Source organism: Protomyctophum bolini (genome assembly GCF_963924005.1).
Source record: "Protomyctophum bolini genome assembly, chromosome: 21".
Lineage (NCBI taxonomy): Eukaryota > Metazoa > Chordata > Actinopteri > Myctophiformes > Myctophidae > Protomyctophum > Protomyctophum bolini.
Genome location: NC_137882.1, coordinates 6,918,414 through 6,942,883, shown reverse-complemented (window position 1 = coordinate 6,942,883; position 24,470 = coordinate 6,918,414). Strand labels below are relative to the sequence as shown.

The 24,470-nt window shown below is 42.9% G+C and overlaps 2 protein-coding genes across 7 annotated transcripts in view; one reads left to right on the top strand and one right to left on the bottom strand.

Annotated features, from left to right (window-relative positions):
- Positions 1 to 968: 968 nt before the first annotated feature.
- On the bottom strand, positions 969 to 16,803 carry frrs1b (ferric-chelate reductase 1b). Of its 4 annotated transcripts, none has more exons than XM_080794397.1 (17): positions 16,745 to 16,803; positions 15,711 to 15,760; positions 14,623 to 14,823; positions 13,871 to 14,046; positions 13,264 to 13,358; positions 12,788 to 12,944; positions 12,287 to 12,478; positions 11,903 to 12,001; positions 11,264 to 11,408; positions 9,830 to 9,943; positions 9,352 to 9,467; positions 8,876 to 8,962; positions 5,008 to 5,105; positions 4,393 to 4,451; positions 4,067 to 4,210; positions 2,941 to 2,999; positions 969 to 1,513 (listed from the first exon to the last, which is right to left on the bottom strand). In XM_080794397.1, exons 3-17 carry the CDS (start codon positions 14,813 to 14,815, stop codon positions 1,424 to 1,426), a joined length of 1,824 nt encoding a protein of 607 aa, XP_080650523.1. In that variant the 5' UTR covers positions 14,816 to 14,823; positions 15,711 to 15,760; positions 16,745 to 16,803; the 3' UTR covers positions 969 to 1,423. The 4 variants fall into 4 exon arrangements, with proteins under 4 accessions (XP_080650523.1, XP_080650520.1, XP_080650521.1 ...); XM_080794394.1 differs by having other exon boundaries at positions 15,711 to 15,798; positions 16,745 to 16,802; XM_080794395.1 differs by having other exon boundaries at positions 15,624 to 15,798; positions 16,745 to 16,799.
- A 531-nt stretch (positions 16,804 to 17,334) lies between these two features.
- LOC308336666 (glycogen debranching enzyme-like) overlaps positions 17,335 to 24,470 on the top strand; it is a 563,232-nt gene continuing 556,096 nt past the window's right edge. For all 3 annotated transcript variants that reach the window (XR_013966172.1, XM_080794149.1, XM_080794148.1), the window contains exons 1-4: positions 17,335 to 17,400; positions 18,820 to 19,011; positions 21,011 to 21,227; positions 22,452 to 22,621. Coding sequence is in view for 2 of the 3 variants with exons in the window: in XM_080794149.1 (XP_080650275.1) it covers positions 18,927 to 19,011; positions 21,011 to 21,227; positions 22,452 to 22,621 (472 nt within the window). In the remaining variant the exon portion in view is untranslated. The remainder of the gene's footprint in view (positions 17,401 to 18,819; positions 19,012 to 21,010; positions 21,228 to 22,451; positions 22,622 to 24,470) is intronic.

Sequence of the window (24,470 nt, the reverse complement as noted above, 5' to 3'; positions counted from 1 at the left end):
TGACACTTTTAAGAGCATAATGAGGACATATCATTAGATGCCAATACATTTTTGTGTATTCTTATGTCAAAAGTCTCTAATAGTCAAAGGTTGCTATACCACGGCCATACTGCAGGTGAAACAACTGTTTTGGGGGGGGGGGGGTGAGTCTTCATGGCAGTCTTCAACATAGGGTGGATTGTTGCCTTTGTTTTATTCACGTCAGTGTTCGAAGAGATTATTGCAACAATAAAAAAAAAATGTATCTCAATAAATGTGTGTTTGGAAATTAATGTCTGAACTTAACATGTTTTGAGGATACTGCAGTCTGTAGTCCATGGCTACAACATGGCATAAACGAGCAGCTATAGCCTAAAAATAAACACAAAGAGGAACAAAAATGACTGAATTAAATGTATGTTAACTAATACTGTTGGGACAGTTGAGTCAGGACATCTGCAGGTGCACAAGTTCTGAGAAAAAGGTTCTGAGACCGCTCTGAAAGAACGTGGATTATCATCTCCCTTTAGGAGTGAAATTAATGTTCAGACATCGGAATGTACAACTAACTCAACTGTTGTATTGGTCTCCCTGCTGTTCCATATTGTGACAAGTGGGTACTTACTGCCTGAAGGTTAAAGTCCAGGCTCTTTTTGGCTCAGGGGTAAACATCTCAGCACTTGTGTGGGAGTCGGGGGTTCGATTCACCGTTCATGAGCTATGCCTGTTCAAAGTTTGCATTTTCAATGCAGTGCTACAGTATAGCGCCACGCTTTGGCCAATGGTCGTGGGCTTCGCGTCCTCACCGTTTAGCATATTGGCAAGTTTTCGCGAAAACCGTCTGCACGGTTAAGCCAGAACTGCTATTTTTGGCGGAAGAAGAAGAGGGCGTGGTTAAAATAAAAATTTACTTTTGACAACCTGGACACTGGATTATATATTATACAAAAGGAATAAATACATAAATAAATATAACGTCAGACAGTCTACATTTGCCAAAAGGAAATGCATGTATTTAATAATTCAGTCTGACCAGAAGCCAACCCTGCCTGCCATTGGCTAGCTGATTCTAAAAAAAAACACACTTACAATTGGCATATCCAGCCAAAATGCTGCAGCATGAAAATAAATGAATGAAATAATAGATTAACAAATAAATAAACACAACATTATAAGTTATACTACACAGTATGCGATAATGAGCTATAAACAAATCATGGACTGTCGGCATAAAGAGCCATGGAGACATTCTGATGAACTCTGAACAGTGAGATGTGTACTGTAAGTTGAATAACGTTGCTGTCGGGCAGAAACCTTGACCATAATTTCAACTTGTCATATTTCTTTGGTAAATTAATGCGCTATAATTTGTCATACTAACTACAATGTCACACACAAAGGTAGCAAAAACAGTTATTATTATTATTTTTTTTTAAGATTAAGGTTATAGATGGATTATGGCGGTCACCATCACACCCAGGAACACTGCATGCCCAACCAAGAACACCACCAGCATCACCGTTTTAAACTGTACCTGAGAGAGACAGACAGACAGACAGACAGACAGACAGACAGACAGAACATTCAGGGGGGTTCCAGGGGGTCCTCAGCAGCAACAGTTTAACCCATTCTGACCTGAGATCAGATTCATACGAGGTTTCCACTGGACACACACTGGTCTGATTATAACCCATTCTGACCTGAGATCAGATTCTAAAAATGTCAGTCGTTCTTCGATTTTTCAAAAATAGCAGACCTACAAGCTCGTAGCGCGCCACTCGGTGGCGCGATATGAGCTTGTAGATCTGCTATTTTTAGGGTCTAATTATATAACACGGATACTAAGAGACAGAATAATGTCACACAGAGTTGGATATTTTTTTTACTCCGTTACTTTCTTTGTGGACAATTACGGTAATCAAGTTAGAACACAATTCCTACAGTAGAGCCAGTGCCGGTTCTAGGCCTTTTGAGGCCCTAGGCAACATATTATACAGAGCCCAAAATGTTTATAAACAAATCACAAATGTTTATAAACAAATCACAAATGTTTATAAACAAATCACAAATGTTTATAAACAAATACCAAAATGTTTATAAACAAATCCCAAATCCCTTGGTCCTACCCCCCCGACCATGAGACTTACTACAGGTAAACTGGTAGTGGTCCTACCCCCCCCCCATGAGACTTACAAATCCCAAATGTTTATAAACAAATCCCAAATGTTTGTAAACAAATCCCAAATGTTTATAAACAAATCCCAAAATGTTTATAAATAAATCACAAATGTTTATAAACAAATCACAAATGTTTATAAACAAATACCAAAATGTTTATAAACAAATCCCAAATCCCTTGGTCCTACCCCCCCGACCATCAGTGCCGGTTCTAGGCCTTTTGAGGCCCTAGGCAACATATTATACAGAGGCCCCCCCCCTCCTGCTTTGCCACGCCGGATAAAAATTGTAAATTTGCCATGAAAATGCTTCAATCTGGTGCACTTTGAGATCAAAATTAAGAAGCTAGGTGGGGGCCACATGTGGCCAGTAGCCTATGTAAGGGATACATGAAAAAAAAAAATCTTCTCCCTGTGACGAGGCCCCCTCAGTGGTTGAGGCCCTAGGCGACCGCCTAGTTCGCCTATGCCTAGAACCGGCCCTGAGTAGAGCTGCAGCTATTGATTAGTGACTTTTTCCATTGATCGAAAAATCGATTATACTTGCCCGCACACAAAGGTGTCGTACAAAAGGGATTGATTAACTAATTTACCATTTGATGTTGTTTTAATTAAATCGGTTAGTTTGATTCCGCATTCTGGAGAAATCCTTCGCAGAAAACAGCAGATTGCAAAGCGTTGTGAGCTTGTAGATCTGCTATTTACAGTATATTCAGTGAGGATTATTTTAATAAACAGTGTATACTGTTGCAGACCTTGTGTGTTTGGGATGTGTGACACTCACCCCTTGGTGTTTGTGACGCTCTGGACGGGATAACAAGCTCTCTTTGTCCTCACCACTTCCTGTGAACAACAGATCAACAACAACAATAAATCCAGCACAGCGATAGTTCATTGAGACATGGAAGTCAGAAGGTTTATAATAATATATTACCCCGGTCCTCCCTTCATTCATTCTCTAATAGTAATTCATTCAGCTCCTTTGAATCAGCTAGCTGTCTCTCCACGTCAACTCCCTTCACTCTCATTCGCTACACGCTATCTAATCTCACTCACGCCCCAAATTCCCTCAGTGCAAATCAGACGGTCTTCTTAAGCAGCCTCAGCTCACTACTCATTCTACATGCTGAGCTGTCAAAGCAGTTTGTACAGCGTTGGCGTGACATGTCCCCCACCTCCCCGGCCTCCTCCCTGTAGTATTTAAGTTCAGGTTATTAGGATGAAAGCTTTTATGAAATATCTGCTGAGACCATTAGGGTTTATCCCATGGAAGATGATTCTGAACATCTAGTTTGACCACTTCAGATGCGCGTGAATCTTAATGGCAGCAACATCACCTATTTGCGGTGTGTTACATGCTTACATAGCAGACATGCTGGCTTCTATGGAATGCAAATGAATGTTACAAATGTCATACCATTAAATGACTAATGTATAAAAGGCTGACATTTTCAAGCCGTTTACAACTTCCCACATCCATCCATCTCATGGTCACAGCAAACGTATTTCCTGTAGGCGGAGACGACATATATGCAGTGTAAACTCGCAGGTCTTCTACTACATTGAATGGTAGAGTGACTGATGTCAGTCTGCTCAAACGTTACTCTTTTACCTGCTTTTCACTAACACTAACTTTACAAAGATGCCCAGAACATCGGGGAGGAACCTGTGTAGTTTTTGGCTGTTCCAACAGTAGTGGCAACATTAAAACGGAATGTCAAAAAATACACTGTGGTGGCTGAGACCAGAGCCATAGAGTAATTGTTGAGACGAAGCAGTGAAAGTTCCTGAAAGATACATAAACGCCAGTCTTACCCAATACCCAAACATTCTGTTGCATAAATGAACACAAGGCTGCTGTACTTTATACCTCATACTAAGCATTTAAAGTAAAAAGTCTATACACGTACCTGTCATCCTGCACATCTGAGAGTGGATGAGGAGCACCAGGTCTGTCAGAACAATCCACAGCAACCACCCGCCCAGCACACAGGTGCACCAGCCCCCTGCCAACAGCAAGGCCTGCTGGGTAACACCCAGGAAGATACTGACCACTGAGAGGAGAGGAGAGGCAAGATAATCAGAGAGAGATCATTCATGAGAGACTAGAAGACATCTTCAATCATGATGTTTTCCTGTGAACACTAAAAACAACTATTATTGAGGCCACTTTCCTCTCTATGGCGACATAGGATTGCTGCTCCATCAATCATGAATAATTCCGCCTCATGCTCACCAGCCAGGATCTGTGCCGCGCTGCCTGTCGCCAGATGCATCCAGTTGAACAGGAAGCGCCTGCAGTCAGAGGGAACGAAGGAATACTGTGTCTTGGAATCAGGAGACCTAAAAAAGCTTGATTTATATACATGTAGTTTGCTGCACTGAGGTGGTTGTGAGCTTCTCGCTACATTCTATGGAGCGTAAATCAGTGTTTTCGTTGATTAATACTATGACGAAAAATGTTCATCGACTACCTTATTTCACTGACAAAAACTACATAAAAACTAAGCCATGATGACTAAATATACTGACAATTTCGTCAACAAATAAAAACTAAACTAAAATGTTAGGACAAGAGATCCGGTATAAGTCATTGTACACTTGGTTGCATGCTGAAAATAGCCGATCTACAAGCTCACAACGCGTCGAGCTTGTAGAAGTGTAAAAACATCAACGCCCACCAAAATACATTTTAGTCGGCTAAAATCTTATGATATTTAGTCGACTAAAACTAAATGAAAACTATTGAGACTAGGACTAAAACTAAAATCTAAATGTGCTGCCAAACACAACACTGGCGTAAATCAGGTGAAGTGTTACTTGGGAGGGGTATATATACGTCTAGTCTTACCGGGAGGATTCTGGAGCGGGTCGGAACACGGCCATGACTGGTTGGACGATGGACAGAACCATGACACTACATCCTGTGTAGGAATGAGCACCTGCACGCTGCATGACAACATAAACACACACACACACACACACAGATTAGTACTCACATACTTAGTAAGTATTCACAATACGCACACGCCCGTTACTCAGGTATAGAGGGTATGTGTGTGACATCATCATCAAACCCGGAAGTTATGTGGGAATGCCTACTGAGTGGCAAAAAACTACTTTCTTACTTTGATAGTCCATACATCCAAACAGAAAAGTCCTATATGATTGCATTTAACAACGTTATACAATGTTAAACTCACTTTGCCACTCACATTGCCACTCGATTTGCCATTCACTGCAATTCAGCAGCAGCACTCATGAAAGTGATTCTAACCCTGTCAGCATACATTAAAACATATACTTCTGTTGGTTTGAAAATGCACACATGTAACTGTTGAATGAATTATTACTGGGACATGTTGCAATGGGGCCATCTAGTGGCCGCAACGAAACTACAAGTTCGTAGGAGGAGGTATAAGAAGACTTCAGGGTTGGTTTTGGGATGGAAGGGGGGATGGTGGGTGTAAATGCATCTTCTTTTGATGCTCTTTTGATCCTCTCCTCTGCTATATTGTATAATTATTATACAGAATATCATATTATGCTGCCTGTCCTTTCAGTTCTTGTTTGACAGCAACAACAACTGCACCTGCGAGGCCTGTCCTGGAGTCTCCGACCAGCTAGGCCTTGGTTATGACTTGATGAAGTGAGTTCACTGTTCATCACTGTTTTCATATGCTCTCTTATGTGTTGCCTTTTAATCCCGAGTTGGTGTTGGCTAGACCTCACTCTCGCAGCAACTATTCACATTGTGATGAATGTTATGTTATACAGCTACCTGTTTGTCTCCAAACTGTATAAAGATTGTGTGTAATGTGCAGCACATAATGTACTTATTGTAGTATTCATGGAAATGCAGTAATCACTGGGGACCACATGTAAATTTGACGGAGCATTAGTCCGACATGCGGACGCATGTCGGACTAGCGTCTGCTCCCGTGCTTGCGGTTATGGTTAGGTTAGGGTTTGAGGTGGGTTGTCGTTTGTCGGACCAATGACTAGTCTAACTAACGTACTGCACCCGTAATCACTAACCTATTGAGAATATTGAATGTTACTTGGATGTTTGTCATAATGTTTGCTTTAGTGCTATTAATGCTATATATAGTGATAGGCTTACCCATCCAGTCCCCCTTGGAGTGCTAATGATTTTTATGTATACCTAATTGTTGTCAATTGATAAATGTGATGTCATGAGTGGTAAATATATATATAGCGCTTTTATCCAAATCACTTTTCATAGATTGTGCATTACTGTACATTCACCCATTGGCATTCACACACACATTCATACACCCGTTACACCGATGGCGAAACCATGCAAGGCACCAACATGCACTTTGGGAGGGGTTCAGCCAGTATCCCGGGATCGAACTGGGAACCTCGCGGTTCATCCAGCTCCTCGTGTTTGGATTGTAATTATGCGTTTCTGTCTTATAGGGAAAAAACATAGCCGTGAAGCCTCATCCTCTCCTTGCCCAAATGTTCATGTGTGCACAGGAACAATACAAGGCTTAAAACACAACACAGTTGTCCATACCATCTTAAGTGATGTACCACAGTGATGTTCAATATCCTGTGAACCGGTCTTTACACAAAGGCATGCAGGATCTGCTGTGGCCAGATCACAGGGGCCTTGTACAGTCACACACCATCGACGAATGAGAGGAGAGAGCAGGCCAGGCTCATTAAAACACATCACCATCTAAAGACGCCCTGCTATATGTCTAGCACCCGTTATATCGTTACCTCAAACGTCAATAGGAAATCAAATGTTCAGCGACAAACCGAGTAAAATAACAGCTACTGGACTGGTCCAGTAGCTGCCCGATGGCCAGACGGCCCGTCTGCCGTCTGCCTTGCTACACTGAGTAGTGGACTCTGTACAAGGCCCGTCTGCCTTGCTACACTGAGTAGTGGACTCTGTACAAGGCCCACGTGATCTTGACTAGACTTGAGCGCAGTTGTGGGGGGGGGGGGGGGGGGGCTCAGTTAGGGGGCTCGGTTTTAAGTTAAGTTCAGTGTAGCAGGGGGCGGGATCAAGGTATCTGTGAGTGGGGGGTGACAGGGCTGCTCACAGACAGGCGCACCTGCAGCATATTGTGTCAATTAAATGAAGGACAGCTGCTGTGTATATAAGGAAGCTAATGTGCTTGTGTTCTCTGTTGCAGTGAGAGGCTGGGTCCAGACAGAGCCACACAATACTACACATTCCTGCCTGTTATAATTTGATGTTTAATGTCACATGGTGACTGTTTAGTTGAGGTTAGAGGATTCACATTGAGGACACTGACTTGTTACACTTTAGTTTAGGCTCCTGTTAATGATGGAGATAGTGTTTGATGACCAATTCCCTGGCTTAGGAGGAATAAACAGCCTACTTGAGAACAACTGCCTGTGTTGTGACTTGTGACTAGCTTTGTCACACTCAGTTTTAAGTTGAGCTTAAAAACCAAAGTGGTTCAAAGCCTTAATAGTAGTTGCCATCGTCACCACGGACAATACTACGTCTCTGATTAGGTGAGAGATACTCTCTGATTCTTTCCATTTCCCTCGTTGTCTGAAGAGCTATATGAAGGGAAATGTTAATGGTGGTAAAATTGTCTAAAGGCGCTGCTAGACCACTCCACGTGATCAGAGGGATCAGACGGCTATATAAAAAATCAGACCCATCTGAACTGAGTGAATTTCCGTACTCGGACGGACACAGGGCCAGGGACAGACATAGCTGTGTTTAGGAGCGGCCATGCACCACTCAAAAACCAGGCAGCTAATCCACTGGTTGGTGTGTTAGCCTGCACTGACTCACTCACAGCAAGCAATGACACTAGTCTGGCTGTGTGGACTGCATTTAGCACTGTCACACACTCCACTGTCTCTACTGCCACCGGTGTCACCCACAGTGGTGGACAAAGTATAGGCCTATGTATGTACTGCCCAAGTAAATGCTCCAGTATTCACACACACACATTACAAAGTACATTTTCTAATTATTGTATATATGTTATTAATATATCTGAGTATACAGTACTCAAGTAAAAGTTAGTAACTTAGTTACTGTCAACCACTCTCTCTCTCCGACAAACAGCATGTCACGCTGACACTGAGTCACCCATTCTTAGACACGCGCACACACACACACACACACACACACACACACACACACACACACACACACACACACAGGAAGCAGAGAACATGCAGAGCAGAGAGGATTCTGGTATTGTTCGAGATGAGTCGAACAGCCAGACAGATGGGTGGACAGGTGGAACACACACACACACACACACACACACACATGGGCGCACACATGCACGCACACACACACAAGATGCCTGCCAGTGAGGGTGAGTATACACACAAGTCCCCCACAGTCATAAGGAGCCGGTCAGGTGGAAAACTCATGTCTCATGTCATTTCAACCCTTTTCACATCAAGGTCCATTATTTATTCGTCATTTGAGCAACGGACCACCATTTGATGACATTTAGCCTCTCAGACCCAAAACTAAAGACTATTTTATTGTCGTTGGAAGATTCTGTCCACAGTTCCATGCTGTATTGATGTGGTATACAGTGTAAGAGTGGTAAGAGATAAAGATCTATCATTTAGGCTGGGGACCACCTGGAACCCCCTCAAGGACCACTGGTGGTCCCGGACCACTGGTTGAAAACCACTGATGTATTCTATTGATACAGTAGACTAGTTACGGTTACCTGACTCCATCCTCCTCTGTATATGAAAGGCAGAATGAACGCTGCACAGGTCACACTCACAGCCAGCACCATCAGCCCTCGATGCACCTAGAGCAACAATTAGATGTTTAGCAGTTTTTATGTTTACATTTTTTGTTACAATACGTTTTAAATAGCTATATATTGTGACAGTAATCTTTGCTATAGAGTGTTTGTTCAGTAACTAGGGCTCGGGATGCCATATGTTCAGGTCGGTAAGGCCAGTTTTTCAGGAACAAGTGAAATTGTAAACTATGACTTTGGAACTGGAACATAATATTGAAGCTGATAAATGGACACTTTCCTGATTGGATAAAATTGTCAACCCACCTGAACATTTATTTTCTGTTTATTAAAGACGGGGTGATAAAATATCATATATTCTTTTCCCAAAGAATAATATGAAAAAAAGAAAAATAATAATAAATAAACTAGATGAAAGCAGACATCATTCGGACCTGGAACCAGGGCTTGTGTCCCAGCAGTGTGGTGTGTGTCCACTGCTCTTTGTAATGTCGAGCCACCAGCACTCCTGTGCTGACCAGCACCATCCAAGCACACAGCATCAGTACCCCTGTGAACACATGCATAGTCCATGGGCCAGACATTTTTCTTGCACCCTATGGGTGCTTAGATTAACATGCACATTGAAGGACACTTCTTTTTTTTTCGAAACGGTGTTAGGGTTACACCGGGGCTCCACCGGGCGCGTCAGCGTCGCGTCTCCGTCACGGAATGTTCCCTTTTTAATCAATGAAGGGTGGCTCCACTGCCCGCGTTGCGTGACTGCATTAAAATTGCCCCAGTTCGTTTTTTTGACGCACGCGACGGAGACGCAACGCGCCCGGTGGAGCCCCGGTGTTAAACCCACTAAACACTAAAATGTGACTAGAACTAAGTGAAACCTATGCCAAAACAACACTGTGGTGAACAAACCGTGCATTTTGATGAGCAGTGGTGAGTGGGAACCGGTCAGATCACGTGACGGTCCGGTGATCAGGGTTTGATCGCTGGAGATCAGAGGCTGGCGCTCGTGTCTGTAGATCAGACCTGTGGAAGAGAGTCACATTTTCATTATAATCGCTGTCGGACAGAAACCTTTGTATCTTCATATTTCAACTTTAAGGATTTTTATTTTACTGTATTTTATTTATACATTAATCAACGCCCTATACTTCATTATAGTACAGTGTCAGAAAAAGGTAGCAAAAATGTGTCGCATCACGACACATTCCTTTTTCTTTTTTTTTTAATAACCTCGTTAGACATTTGGACCGATGGCGAAAATATTTGACATCCAGAAATCCAGAAAATCACAGCAATTGTGTTCCGGCTTGGATCAGTGTAATCTCTACAGTGTTTGCCCCAGAGGCAAAAGCTAAAGGAAAATGTATTATTTCTCACCTTTTTTAACCGAATGGGTCTCAGATTGGGATCAGTGGAAACAACAATTTAAGTTCTTATATATTTTTATCGCTTTTTTTTATATCAATGTTATATTATCATTTAAATCGTAGTGGGTTTTTTTTGTTTTTTTTTGTGTCTTTCGCCTTTATTTTATATATTTTTATGGAGGGAAGACATGCAGACTGGATTACCAGCCAAGGTGCCTGGACCACTGAGCCATGGCCCAGGCCAAATCATAGTGTTTTGCCAATTATTTGGGGTGTGTGTGAGAGAGAGAGAGTGAGTCACCACCACATGCACGCACAAAGGCTGATTTGCATGCATGCACGCTTGTGTGCATGCTTGTGTGCACACGCGCACACACACACACACACACACACACACACACACACGGTGGTATGGATGGAGTCACTTACTTGGGACTATAATAAAGAGGTGATTCATTGATTCTGTGGTTAAAATACACTCTGGGAAGTGCAGTCTTTGAACCCACTGTATACTGTTTAAAGTGAAACACTCAAACTGGAACTGTGAACTTCAGTTCTCCTATGTTGTGAGCTTGTAGACGTGCCTGTGGATTAGATGCTATAATTAGTTGTTTGTATAGGATAGATGTACTTGTAGATTCGCTATTTGTCGTACGAGAAGTATGTAGGGCTTAGTGTGTGCGTGCATGTGCCTGTGTTTGTATGTGTGTGTGGAAGGGTCTCCTTTTTCATAAGATGTAAGAAGGCGGGAGGTACAAAGATTGACCGCTACAGTATGATATGGAGTGGTCGGGATCAGGTGTGGCCCTTGTTGCTTCTCCAACATGTCAGTGTTTCTATCTGTATGAGTAAGTCAGAGTTGGTTCTCAAACCATGCTGCAACCATTCACACATGTGCACGCACACACGCACGCACGCACACACACACACACACACACACACACACACACACACACTCACACACTAACACACTCACCATGGTGAGCTTTGCCGTAGGCCAGAAACAGGAAGTAGGTGTGGTTTAAGGGGAACCTGTTCTCTTGCTGGGGGAGGATGTTTCTATGGAAACGACACTGGATGATGCCGTCGGACAGTCTCCAGGCTCGCCCCCACAGAGAGTCCTGAAAACACACACACACACAGCCCAGTTTATCACAGTTCAACCCAGTTCAACCCAGTTTATCACAGTTCAACCCAGTTCAACCCAGTTTATCACAGTTTGTCACATTTCAACCCAGTTTATCACAGTTTGTCACAGTTCAACCCAGTTCAACCCAGTTTATCACAGTTTGTCACATTTCAACCCAGTTTATCACAGTTTGTCACAGTTTAACCCAGTTCAACCAAGTTCAACCCAGTTTAACCAAGTTCAACCCAGTTTAACCAAGTGTATCACAGTTCGTCCCAGTTTATCACAGTTTAACCCTTTTTTCACCTTATGTATATACAATACCTGTACTCTTTATGCTACAATATCATATACATGTAAATATCTGTGTTCTTTCTCTTGACCCGGGCCGTTTGTATGGCTGAGTCAGAGTGCACACAATCCACGCGTGCGTGCGTGCATGAGTGCGTGCGTGAGTGCGTGCATGCGTGCGTGCGTGCGTGGTACCTCAGGTTCCAGTGCAGGGGTAGTGCGTCCAGTGATATATGCAGGACTGATGTGAACTGCGTCTCCGTCTCTCACACACAGATACGCGTCATCATTTCCCTGCGAAATACACAAACAACACAACAAAACTGACGTGTTGATTAATGAGCATTGTCCCTGTCAAATAAATACATGAGTTAAGTACAAGTACTCAAGTAAATAAATGTACTTAATTATACTTTCTACCGCTGCACAGCACTTGAGTACATATACTTAGTTACTTTACACGTGAAGTGAAAACTGTACATAATAAGTGCGACTGTGACTTTTTCTGCGTGCCCCTTATTTTTCTTGGAGATAAGGGACGCCTGGTGGGATGTTCAGGTACTTGGCCACCCTGCCTACCATCCACTTGTCCAGGGACAGGGCGAAGGACACGTATCCGTCGGCGGGCCCGCTCAGCTCGAACGTGACGCTGGTCCCCGCCGGAGCGTCCTCACTGAACGACAGGAAGTAGCAGTAGTGGTCGGAGGCCGGGTCACATCCTGCCGGGTCCCTGAGACATGACTTCCTGGTGCCACACCCCTCTGACGAGAACTGAGGAGGAGGAGGAGGAGGAGGAGGAGGAGGAGGATGAGGAGGAGGAGGAGGAGGAGTGCAACAGAAAAAAGATTGATAATTGATCATTTATTAAAAAATCGATTAGTAATGTCCTGTGCTGTGCTGTGCCGTGTGTGTGTGTGTGTGTGTGTGTGTGTGTGTGTGTGTGTGTGTGTGTGTGTTTGTGTGTGTAATTAGTGGAATTGGTTGCATCTTTTGTGTTTCTATAGACTGTTTATGCCGTGCTCTCAAATACATACACACAAATGTTTTGTTTTTAAAGAAAATGCATGGATATTGCCTTACAGCAGTGGTCAGAGGGGTGGAGGAGGTGGTGCTGGGGGCGCTGGTGGCCACAGGGGGCGCCGTCCTTGGACTGGCACTGGCAGGGGCTCCTTTCAGAGAGACCACCGGACCTGGAAGCCTCACCCAGTAAGACTTGTAGCTGTGCACCACCGTTACACTGCAAGGATAAGACAGACACCACCGTTACACTGCAAGGATAAGACACACACCACCGTTACACTGCAAGGATAAGACAGACACCACCGTTACACTGCAAGGATAAGACACACACCACCGTTACACTGCAAGGATAAGACAGACACCACCGTTACACTGCAAGGATAAGACAGACACCACCGTTACACTGCAAGGATAAGATGCCATGAGAAAGGTCCGATAACGGCCCGACATATTAGTCAGCCAGGCTCTAATAACTGTATGTCTTCAAATGAGAATAGTGTAGCCGATTATAACAAAAAGAAATAAAGAACACTCACAAGAATTGTACGCTTTCGGGAGGGTTCTCTGCAGCCATCCAAACCGCTTGCACCGTGGTCTTTTTGTGACCGCTCCTGTGACTAACTCCAGATGCCTTTAAAATGACAGGGTTTCAATTCAGCATGCCACAATTTCCCACAAACACCTGCAAAAACGAGTTATTAAAAATGACACAGAAAACGTATTTGGACAGTAATTTGTGGCTGTGACCGACGTGGTGTAATAACCCCACAGAGAGGGTTTTCACAGTGAGGCTTCACAGCCATATGGTGAAGTGTCTCAGGTTTGGTTGCATGTGGAAAGAAGAACGTTTAGTGGTATAAATGACACCATTCATTACTAAAACACTCGCTGTAGGTTCTGTGTGCAGCTCTACTCTCCTGACATTTGAACTTTGAAATGAGTGATTTTAAATTAGTTGTGTTTGTTTTTATATGTTTTTGTTTCTCATTTCTCGGTTTGATGTTGAGAATGATCTGCCATGGCATCTAGGGCTGGGCGATATGACAATATTTTATTAAAAAATAAAATAAAAATTGCTGATCTACAAGTTGTGAGCTTGTATATCAGCACGCGTGCGTGCGTGCGTGTCCAGGGTGTGTGTACCTGTGTTTGGCCACAAGTCAGCAGCTGGGTGGTGCTGGGGTCCACCAGGCTGAAGGAACCCACAGCAGGAGAACTACACCTCCCAGCATTCACTGCAGGAGTACTACATGCCCCAGCATCCCTTGCCTCCATCAGGAAACCTTTGAAGTGTGTTGAGGCGGAGGTGGATAATGTCACTGGGTAGAGAGAGAAAAGGGGAAAGAATTGTTCTTAATGAACTTTTAATCTGCTTAATCAATGACCTCTTCCATACAGGAAAGGATTCCAAATAAGCCAGCTGGCTTCTTCCTTTCCTTGCATTGCATTTTTGTTCTTTGATATGTATTGTCTATTTTTTATACTATGTGCTAAATAAACCTAAAACCTAAACCTGCTGTGGCTTCCAGACTTGAAGGTTGGGTGAGGAATATTATTCTTTTGCATATTGTCATATAGTTGTGTCGTGTGATACGTTGTTTTGTGCTACCGTATGTGGTTGTGTGTTATTGTTGTTGTTTTTGAACAGACTGTGAAGACAAATATACTTTTGGGGACAATACTACAGATTTTTTGTTATTATTTCAGCATTCTAATATTCTTGGAAGAGAAAGGCTGTTTGGCTGTTTGCCTGTTTAGGCAGGTTTCTGAAAATGTTTTCCTTTTCCTGAAAAAGTTACAGTTTTGGACATACAGTACAAGGTTTCTATAATACTTGACAGCGATGGTAATGATAAAGATAAAGATTGAGAGGTGAAAATGGTAAACGGTGTTACCGGTGATGTTGCTGTGTGGACTGAACGTGGTGGTGTCTACCAGGACGTCGTATGGAGGTGGGTCAACCTGTGGCTCGTAGCCGTGTTGAGGTACCATGTCTGCACACGCCACGGACACACGACCGTTGCTGTAAGCCAGCGCTGGGTCTGCATACACACTCAATACCACCAGGACACAGCCTGGAAGGTACATGTTCGCACCTGAAAGGAGAGGACATCACAGTCAGTGAGTGGTAAAGCGAGGGGGGGGGGGACGACGACGACACACTAGTGTTGGAATGTGTTGGAGCATGCGTCAATGGAATGCGGAAGTGCTCATTCTATCTCAATGGGATAGTTCTAATGTTTGGAACTATATATAGCACCTGCTTTGCGGCGAAATCAAAGCGTGTCGCCACTCTCTTACTATTCCACTCAGGTTTTACCCCGGCTAGACTCTCCCCGCTGGCAGCTACTGTATGTGGTGGATGTACTCAGATGTTTTATGTGAAATTATACTCGAGTAAAAAAGTACATATATACAAGTATTGGCATAACAATACAAAATATACTTCTTAAGTATATTTGCTATGGCCGTAGCACTTGTCCTAGCCTCGGCGACCTTACAGGCGTATGCAAAGGCTCAACTTATACAACTTAGATAGCATTTGATGTGGACATAGCACTCTATAGTCTAGTGTATAAGCATAGTTTCTGGTGAATGCCAGGCAGGAATGTAGATTGGTGGTTTTCAAAGTGGGGAGTCAGGGCTAGGCTGGGATCCAGACTGATTTGTTAATAAAGAATTTAACTGATACTAAATAATTCATTTAATCAAAAAAAGTATTTGATGCGCTTGTTTATAAAATATTTTGAAAACTAGCAAAAAATGTTAAACCTTTATTTTTGGCATTTGAAGTATACAATTTACAATTTAGGCATTTAATTGAATCCAGAGTGATTTACAGTAAGCGGAAACAACACATGGTAATACATCAAATGCATAAAAAATAGAATCATACCCAGTAAGTACAGAGGTTTAAGGGTCCCCGTCTAGGTTTTTTAACCTAGTCACCCTAGTCTAATGAAGGGTGGTGCTGTTGGCTCACTGCAGTAGAACGCAATCAGTCGCACACAGGTCCAACTTTAGTCCAGTGTTCTGATGAGATAAGCAGCACCACATTGAAGTATCGCCGGCTGTTGGATAGTCATACAAATAATTGTTTAATTGTATAATAATACTACTAATACTACTACTAATACTACTAATACTACTACTACTACTACTACTACTACTACTACTACTACTACTACTACTACTACTACTACTACTACTACTACTACTACTACTACTACTACTACTACTACTACTACTAATAATAATAATAATAAAAAGGAAGGGTTATACAAGATTTCCACCTGACAGCAACGGTATACGTTTTCAAATGAAACGTGCAGTAGGCCTACTGTTTGCATTCACACACACACACACACACACACACACACACACACACACACACACACACACACACACACACACACACCCACAGTGATGGATACAATACTGCACGGGGAGGTGGTAAAATACATGCATCTGCTTTTGCTATCCCCCCCTATTTTGGGCATATATTATTATTATTATTATTATTATTAGGTATGTGATTAGGCACAAGCTTGGCTCAGGGAGGAGGACGCCCATAGCCCTAGAATGGATCTTGTTGTTTCATACAGTATACAGTATTTCACATACAGAGCCACAGAACATGCAAAGTCCAAGCCAAGGCACTTTGGATAATAACATCATATCCTGTGTTTGTAAAACCAATGTATTATTATTATTAGCCATCTACAAGCTCACAGCTTGTCACAAATGAATGCAACATAAGTATAATTATGGGCTCAACACACACACACACACACACACACACACACACACACACACACACACACACACACACACACACATATAATGACCATATAATAAGTGTTTTAATGTGTAGATTAATATTGAATTTCTCCCTAAACTATCTCTATAAACACAATATAGAGAATTAAGAACATAACTTCCCACTTTGTATCCTTGTTTCTTTAAACTTAAACACAAGTTAAAAAGGTCATTAGGTTTAAAAGGTTCATGTCTTACTTTGTGGCAGCTTCCTTGTAAACCTGTCGTGTTGTGTTGTGTTGCAATGTGAATGTGTTCTGTCACTTTACAGTGAAGATGGCTGTGCCAGTGTGCCTCCACTCTCCACCTCTAGAGGGTAGCATTACTCCTCCTCCTCCTCCTCCTCCACGGTGAGCAAACTACACAGCCAAGGAATACATTAAAGAAGGAGAGGTCACACAGGCACTACAAACTGGGTAACCTCGCCTCACCAGGCTTTCATGATGAAAACATTTTCATCAGGTGCACGGATGACGTGGGCAGACATTTATTTGACAAAGGTTTAACAAAAAATCATACAGTAGCTAAATTAACACCCAGATCTCACAATAAATTACGTCAGATTGAATTAAATTAGTGTTAGTGAGTTAAATAGATTATTGTGAGAGCTGGGTGTTCATTCATAACACACACACAGTACAAGATACAAGGTAAGAACATATCTAATTTTTAATTTATTTGACACTTTCTCTGGAACGGTTATTCACAACAGAAAGAAAGTGACAAATGTGATCATTCCTTGTTGTATACTCCTCCCTACTCTCAGCCAGAAGGGGGTGTGTGTGTGTGGGGGGGGCGTGGTGTTGTGCAGAGTGCAGACGTGCGTGCAGACTGGAAGACAAGGGAAAAACAAGGTAATCGTTTCCGTTCATTGAAATAAATAAATGTCCAACAAATAAATAATAGTAATATAATAACAACAATAACAATGACACCAGAGCTTCAAGGTTTGTGTGTGTGGGGGGGCACCTAATTCATACTGATATATTATATTTATTATACTGTCGCAGTATTTTGCCTATGATCTTTTTTTTATCCTCCTTGGTTGTTGATGGATTCGAATTAGTATTTACACATGCAGCTGCTGTTGGCTTGATGCTTTGCTTTTTCTACCTGTGATTTGGGAATACATATGTATAACCTCCCAATTTCCCAGATATATATATTTCGCATGCACACACGGTCCGTCGTACTTTAATTGCGACGGACCTTAATATTTATGCAGTGCACGTTACGGGCTTTGGTTCACATGACGCTCGTACGGGTACAGTGAGTTCCAGGGCTAGTTAGTTACGAGTCCGTCCTGGGGTGTCGCACTGTACGCTTGCCCCCAAAAGCTGCAGGTTTTGGTGAGCAACTAGCTCTGGTCCATAGCCTATAATGCTATGGACCAGAGCTAGTGAGCAACACGGGTCGTTTGTTTGAAGAAGTGGTTAGTGAACTTTGCATGCACTCGTTCAAAAGGTGGAAGTCACATTCTTGCGCGTACACACTCATGTCTCCTTGGTGGTCTAGTGGTTAGGATTCGGCGTTCTCACCGCCGCGGCCCGGGTTCGATTCCCGGTCAGGGAACTCTGTTTTGATTCGCACGGGTCGTTTGTTTGACGAAGTGGTCAGTATGAACTTTGCATGCACTCGTTCAAAACGTGGAAGTGACATTCTTGCGCGTACACACTCGTGTCTCCTTGGTGGTCTAGTGGTTAGGATTCGGCGTTCTCACCGCCGCGGCCCGGGTTCGATTCCCGGTCAGGGAACTCTGTTTTGATTCGCTACACCACGATATCCATGGGCCATGTATCTGTCAAAATATGACAATATTGAACTAAGTCCACGATCACACAAGTACCACAAACCATGTTCAACCCAGATTCGGCTCCAACAAGGCACTAAATTAATTTCGCTCCTATGCCACCAAAATAACGCCCCACCAACAGTCATTAAGACTTGTGAATTAAAGTCAGTTCAGTTCAACTCAAAGTAGCTTTATTGGCACGAGGAAACAATATGTTTACATAACGAGCAAGTGTCAAGTAAAAACTAAGAAGTGTATTGCACAAGAAGTACAGTAGTAGACTACTAGAAGGGAGTACAGTAGCCTAATGATGTGTTTAGTGTAAACAGAGAGCTGTCACAATTATAAAGGGCAAAAGCTCTCAGTTCTCTCTGCCCTGCCTCTCTCTGCGTAATGACGCACAGTGGTGGTCGGGGGTGGTGGGGTTAACCTCCCCGGTGATGTGACCCATTCATTCCCCCTCCTCTCTCTCTATTTCCAGACAGTGTCAGCCTGAGGGGGTCGCGCGCGGAGGCTTGGAATCCTGACAGCCGTGTGGCTCATCTCTCCCCGTGCATGTAAAGGGCAGCTTAAAAAAGCAACGCCAAAATGGTCCTCGCCAGCAGACAGACACGGATACTGGTCCTCAACGACATGGAGCGCCTGGAGCGAACGCTGTTCCGCCTGGAGCAAGGTACGGATCCACACAACCAATTATATACCATATACAGTACTATATTATGGTCTGAATTTAGAATACATGCAATGCATGGAATATAATTATGCCACTTTACAGTTTGCCTTGCGAGTAGCCTTCTAGATATATATTCTTAGATTATAGTACGCTGTTGGTGTCGGGCACAAACCTCTTATCTCCGTATTTTAACATTTTCTGTCGATGCCTTACTTTGTCACTCTACCGCGTCGCACAAAAGTAGCACAAATGGCCGCATCTACAGGCTCAAAATGCTGTATATGGAATACATGCAATTATGCTATATCTGCCATTTTACAGCATGCTGTATAGCCTTCTACTACTGCTATTAACTGTTACTACTAACTGCCCCTCTATGCAGTGATTGTATAGATCAGATTAACATTATTATGAGGGTACATTATAGAGCCATTTAGCATTTTTTGTAAGAGGGACATTATTGTGACATTGTGCAGATTGTACAGATTGCATGGAAATCTGATTTGTTTCTCAACTCTGATATTTAGGACTGACTGTTGATCAGATCAGACTTGTATATTCAGACCTTGTAGACCAGTACCCATTGGTTTATGTGGTAAAAAATGGACACAGGCATGCTTGACTGCTGATCTACAAGCTCACAACAACGTGCCACAATGTGACAAATTATAAAGCAGGCTTCATGTTGGAGTGTCATCAAATCTGATTTTCAAAAATCAGTTTCCATGTTGTTTTTCTCATTGCTGTTCAGATTTAATAAAACAAATCTAATCTGGCCTAAGAGCTAGGCTCACAATTATATAACCCAAGTGCCCTGTCGGGACTCGGAACAGAATTATGCAATGGTGTGTCACTAGAGCGAATCTCGGAGGCCGTTAACTTTACATAGCGTTCATGCTTGATGTCATGGTGTGAAATTCATGTTTAGCCTGATTTGTTCAATGATTTTTAGGCTGTACTGTTTGTTACAGAATGTTGTGTTTTAGCTATGCGTCTGCTTTGCCTCCTGTATGTGAATAGTGGTTGCTTCAACTTTCACTCGGCGTACAGCCACTGTTATGCTGTGTTCACATTAGCAGCGGGAGAAGCTACACAATTCTCAAGCGTGGCATTGCTGTCAAGTCAGCGCTGAAGTGTTGGCCAAGTCACACTGTTACACACTATCCTTTTTCATTGACACAGAGTAAACCGGTCAACAGCAAGAGATACTCTTACTTTTACAGAACAGAGCAGGGATTGTGTGGAGACGGAAATGGTGAAACATAAACATTTGATTGATTGATGCTTCACTGTGTTATTCGAGCGCTGAAAACTTTATGTCACTCAAGTGTCAAGTGTCAGAACGTAGCTTCATGTTGCTGGCTTCCATTGGAAATCACTTGTAACTTTTTGCACTGTAGCTGGCAGCTGCTTGTGTGAAGTTAGTTACAAAGCACTAACATAATATATGTAGCACATTAAAGGGACACTTTTAACATGATTTAACGCAACAACCAGTCAGACTCCCTGCTGCTTTTGGCTTGCATGTCAGGCTTGTACACACTCATTTCCATGCATTATTTACATTGAGCCAGAGCAGCTACCAAGACAGAGAGGAGAAAATGACGAGTAATGAAATGGACAAATTGGACGTGAAACAAAGTGTTAAAGTGAACTTGTTAACCTGTTATCCTCCAAAGATGCTTGACTAAATGTTACACAACGTCCATTATATGGAAATGGCGTGGATTTCCCAAATGTAACACAGCTCTGCAAAGCATGCCGTGGTCAGAACCAAGATGGGACATCAGAGCAAATGTTTTCCATCACCACCGACTGTCCTGAATGAAACGTTATTAGCAACTGTATCGAGAGTATGAAAATGCGGTTCTAATCTAATGCGGTTAAACACAAGTTTTGTCCATTTGGTTCCATTTGTAGATTATCGTGACATTTAAAATTAAACCAAACATATTACACTGCCTTTAAAATGCTCTATTGCCCCCTCCTCCCCCTGCAGGCTATGAGTTGCAGTTCCGCCTGGGTCCCACACTGCAGGGTAAACAGGTGCGTGTTCACACCAACTACCCTCCCGAGGGAGAGAGATTCGATCGCAACAAGTTCCGTCCTCTGGACTGGATCAACACAGCCCCTAATGGCCGGGAGGACGACAGCGATAAGTTCTGCCATCTGGAGCTACGGGTGGCTGGGTCATACCAGTACTACTTTGGAACTGGGTAGGTAGACTCGGACCAATGTTTAACTGTACGGCTGCGAGAGATGTAACGGTTCATGGTTTAATACACGGCCGCCATCCCAGGTGAGGAGAGGAGAAGGGGCAGAGTCTGATGCATGCAGATCACCAGCTCAGTCTGCCGGTTTAGTGCTTGCCGGTTTCTACTTTCTACACTACAGAAAGAGTTCCAATAGGACATGGACATTAAAGACAGAAGCATTAGGAGTTGGGAGTTAATTTGCACTGATTCTCTGTGGTAAAATGTGTCACTTGTCACTTTTATGTCATTATGGGAACCCATCGGCAAAAAAAGGAATTTGAATTTGTCTCTGGGGGCAGCGTCAAACAGAATGTGGATAGCAGGATGTTGCCCGTTTGTTCCGCCTTAGGCGCTGCTCCTCTTCCTGTGGGACGTCTATGTTTTCATTCCCACTAACAACAATGTATACACGTTCTGAATGCCCATGCCGACAGATTCAGTTGTAGCGTAGCTCGGAATCTGTTCTTGAGAGATCACTTTGATGTTAACTCTCCCATCGAGGAGGCAACAATATGTGCATTCATGTTTGAAAATATACCCACTGCAATATCACATTGCTCTAATCTAATTTAAGATTGACAAGAAACCCTCTCTTGACTGTTCTGGATTGTGTTACAACTTTAGTTTGTTTGCAGCTTGTTACCGCAGTCAATGAAATGTTCCTTGTGTCTGACTGTGCCTGTGTGTTTGTTGCCTGTGTGTGGGATTATTTTATAAAGGGACCTAGCTAATTCATTTTGACATAATTTTCTTTATAAAAGATCGGGCGACACTGATGTGACCGATATGAGTTATAGTGACACGTTGTGTGTGTGTGTGTGTGTGTGCGTGTGTGTGCATAAGTTGGTTGTGAGGGCCTTACAAATGGCCGGCCTTTCCAAAAGGAGAGCCAAGCTGTTAGCGAGGTATTGCTCAGTTTCAGCCATTATAGGAAGCCGCTCAATTTGGAGGAGGCGTTGTTTCCTTTATCCATGATTTATGTCTGCCCTGTGTCCGACATGTCAGCTGTACTGTATGTAACGATGCTTTGCCGTCCATGCACGTTGTAACTGGCTTCTCTCCCACTGTCAAACTGCACTGGCAGTGTTTATGTCCTTTGTACAGTAACAAGGTATTCCTGTACTTCTCATTATGTGGACATAAATAAACATTTCAAATGTGTGTTCCCGTGCGTGTAATCTACAGAGACAATGACAAGGCGGGCAGTGGGTACATAGTGGTGGACCCCGTATTGAGGGTGGGTGCAGACAACCACATTCTACCTCTGGACTGCATCACCATCCAGACATACCTGGCCAAGTGTCTGGGACCTCTGGACCAATGGACACACAGGCTCAGAGTCGCCAAGGAGGCTGGTGAGTAACTCAGTACATGTTACTTAAGCACTGTACTTGAGTACAGTTTTGAGGATCATTTGCACACAGTGTTCCCCCTAATCCAACTCTTGCTGATGCTAGCCTGGGCAGCATTCCTTTTCGGGTTTATGATCCGGTCGGGAACGGATGATATATCGTTATGTCATATTTTAGTCATCAGTCCGGAAAAACACTCAATCTGGAACTTCCTTTCCCTCAAACCGATTTTTACCAATAAAAGCCACAGGGTACGGGAGAACGAGTCGCGCTTTTATTGTTATTCTTCCGGTTTGCGGGAAAGGAAGTTCCAGATTGAGGGTTCCGGCCTGATGACTACAAAACAATGACTACAACATGACGTACCAATATCATCCGCTCCCGACTGGATCACACAGCAATTTTGTAACACAGACCAGGCTTTTCTCCGAGGTGGAAAGCCTGGTAACGCGAGGAACATGCTGATGCTGAGTGCCAAGCAGGGTCTTCGGTATGTTTCAATCTATCTATGTTGTTCATTCATTTTATATGCTTGGATTATCCGATAAGCACAAAGTTAACTGAGCTGAATATGAAACGATGCAGCTTTCTTCAAATAAACTGAACCCGAGCCGACCCATAGACTTCCATTGTAAACGCAGAGTCTTCACATAATATTCAGACATTAATTGCCAAAACCAACTTGCAGTTGATTGTGTGTGTGATCAGAGATGACAACAAGGACAAGGAAAATGCTGAAGTAACGTAAACGTGCATTGCAAGATCAAAGAGTGTCTCGTAACTGTCATTGGTCTGGAGTCTGAAGTTGCGCAAAATAATATAACTTCAGTTTATACAGATATTTATAATTTACATTAATCAAGGAAGGAGCTATCAACCCTTGTATAGTGGCACTGATGCTACAATTAAATATACTGTATCAGTACATTGCAGGCATTCCAAGCACAGTGCAGGGAACAGGATTTAACGATAAGCATGGCCATGGGGCCTTTGTTTGTTCATGTCACCATTTCATAGGACCATAGTACAAGGGCTGCAGTCTGGGCAGTTGAACCTATAGCCTCTGTTGTACCTGCAACTCTGATGAGAAATTAAACCACACTAGAAAAACACAGCGTGCGTGCGTGCATGCGTGCGTGTGTGTGTGTGTGTTTTAGGCCCCTTGCTGTCAGAATTGTTTAGATACACTTGTGGTCACTGAACTGTTATGAAATATGAATACAAGGAACACAGACACAACACAGCCTTACTTACGCTCTTCTTACTTTGCTTTGGTTGTTGGCTAAACACTGTTGGTGAACTCAGAGACTGTAAAATGAACTCAAAATCCCAAATGCTCCAATTGGGCACATTTTAAACTCTAAGATGATAAATATACAATTCGATACGATCTCGATACCTAAGGTGCCTATTCGATTCATATTGCCATTCTTAATTATATTGCGATTCTACGATTTAACTTTTGTTGTGATTCGATATTATGATTTTTTGCAAGTCACTATGATTTATTATACTAGAACATTTAAAAACATGTTCACCAGAGGCAATAAGGTTATTTACCTTATTGAATAGAGTTCATGTTGCCTGCCATCACGGCTGCACTCTGTTTTGAAGATGCGTTCCATCATGCTTGTTTGAAGCACGGCTAGATAGCTGTTTCAACCAATCAGATTGCTTCCTCGAAATGACCTGTTGTATAAATTACACATGTAAATCACTCTGGATTAGAGCATCTCCTAAATGCCTAAATTGTAATTCCTGACTCTTGATCCAAAATGAACTCATAACATACCTATACTGTATCATGTTGAATTTAGATGTCACCAGACCTACTGTATCATGCAGTAGATGT

What these genes read in the sequence shown, in the direction of transcription:
- frrs1b (XM_080794397.1), bottom strand. Translation starts at nt 14,815, where the DNA reads ATGTACCTTCCAGGCTGTGTCCTGGTGGTATTGAGTGTGTATGCAGAC. An exon ending in CGCGGCACAGATCCTGGCTG is followed by an intron (nt 4,211 to 4,392) that starts GTGAGCATGAGG and finishes CTCTCCTCTCAG; the next exon opens with TGGTCAGTATCTTCCTGGGT. An exon ending in TCAGATGTGCAGGATGACAG is followed by an intron (nt 3,000 to 4,066) that starts GTACGTGTATAG and finishes TGTTGTTCACAG; the next exon opens with GAAGTGGTGAGGACAAAGAG.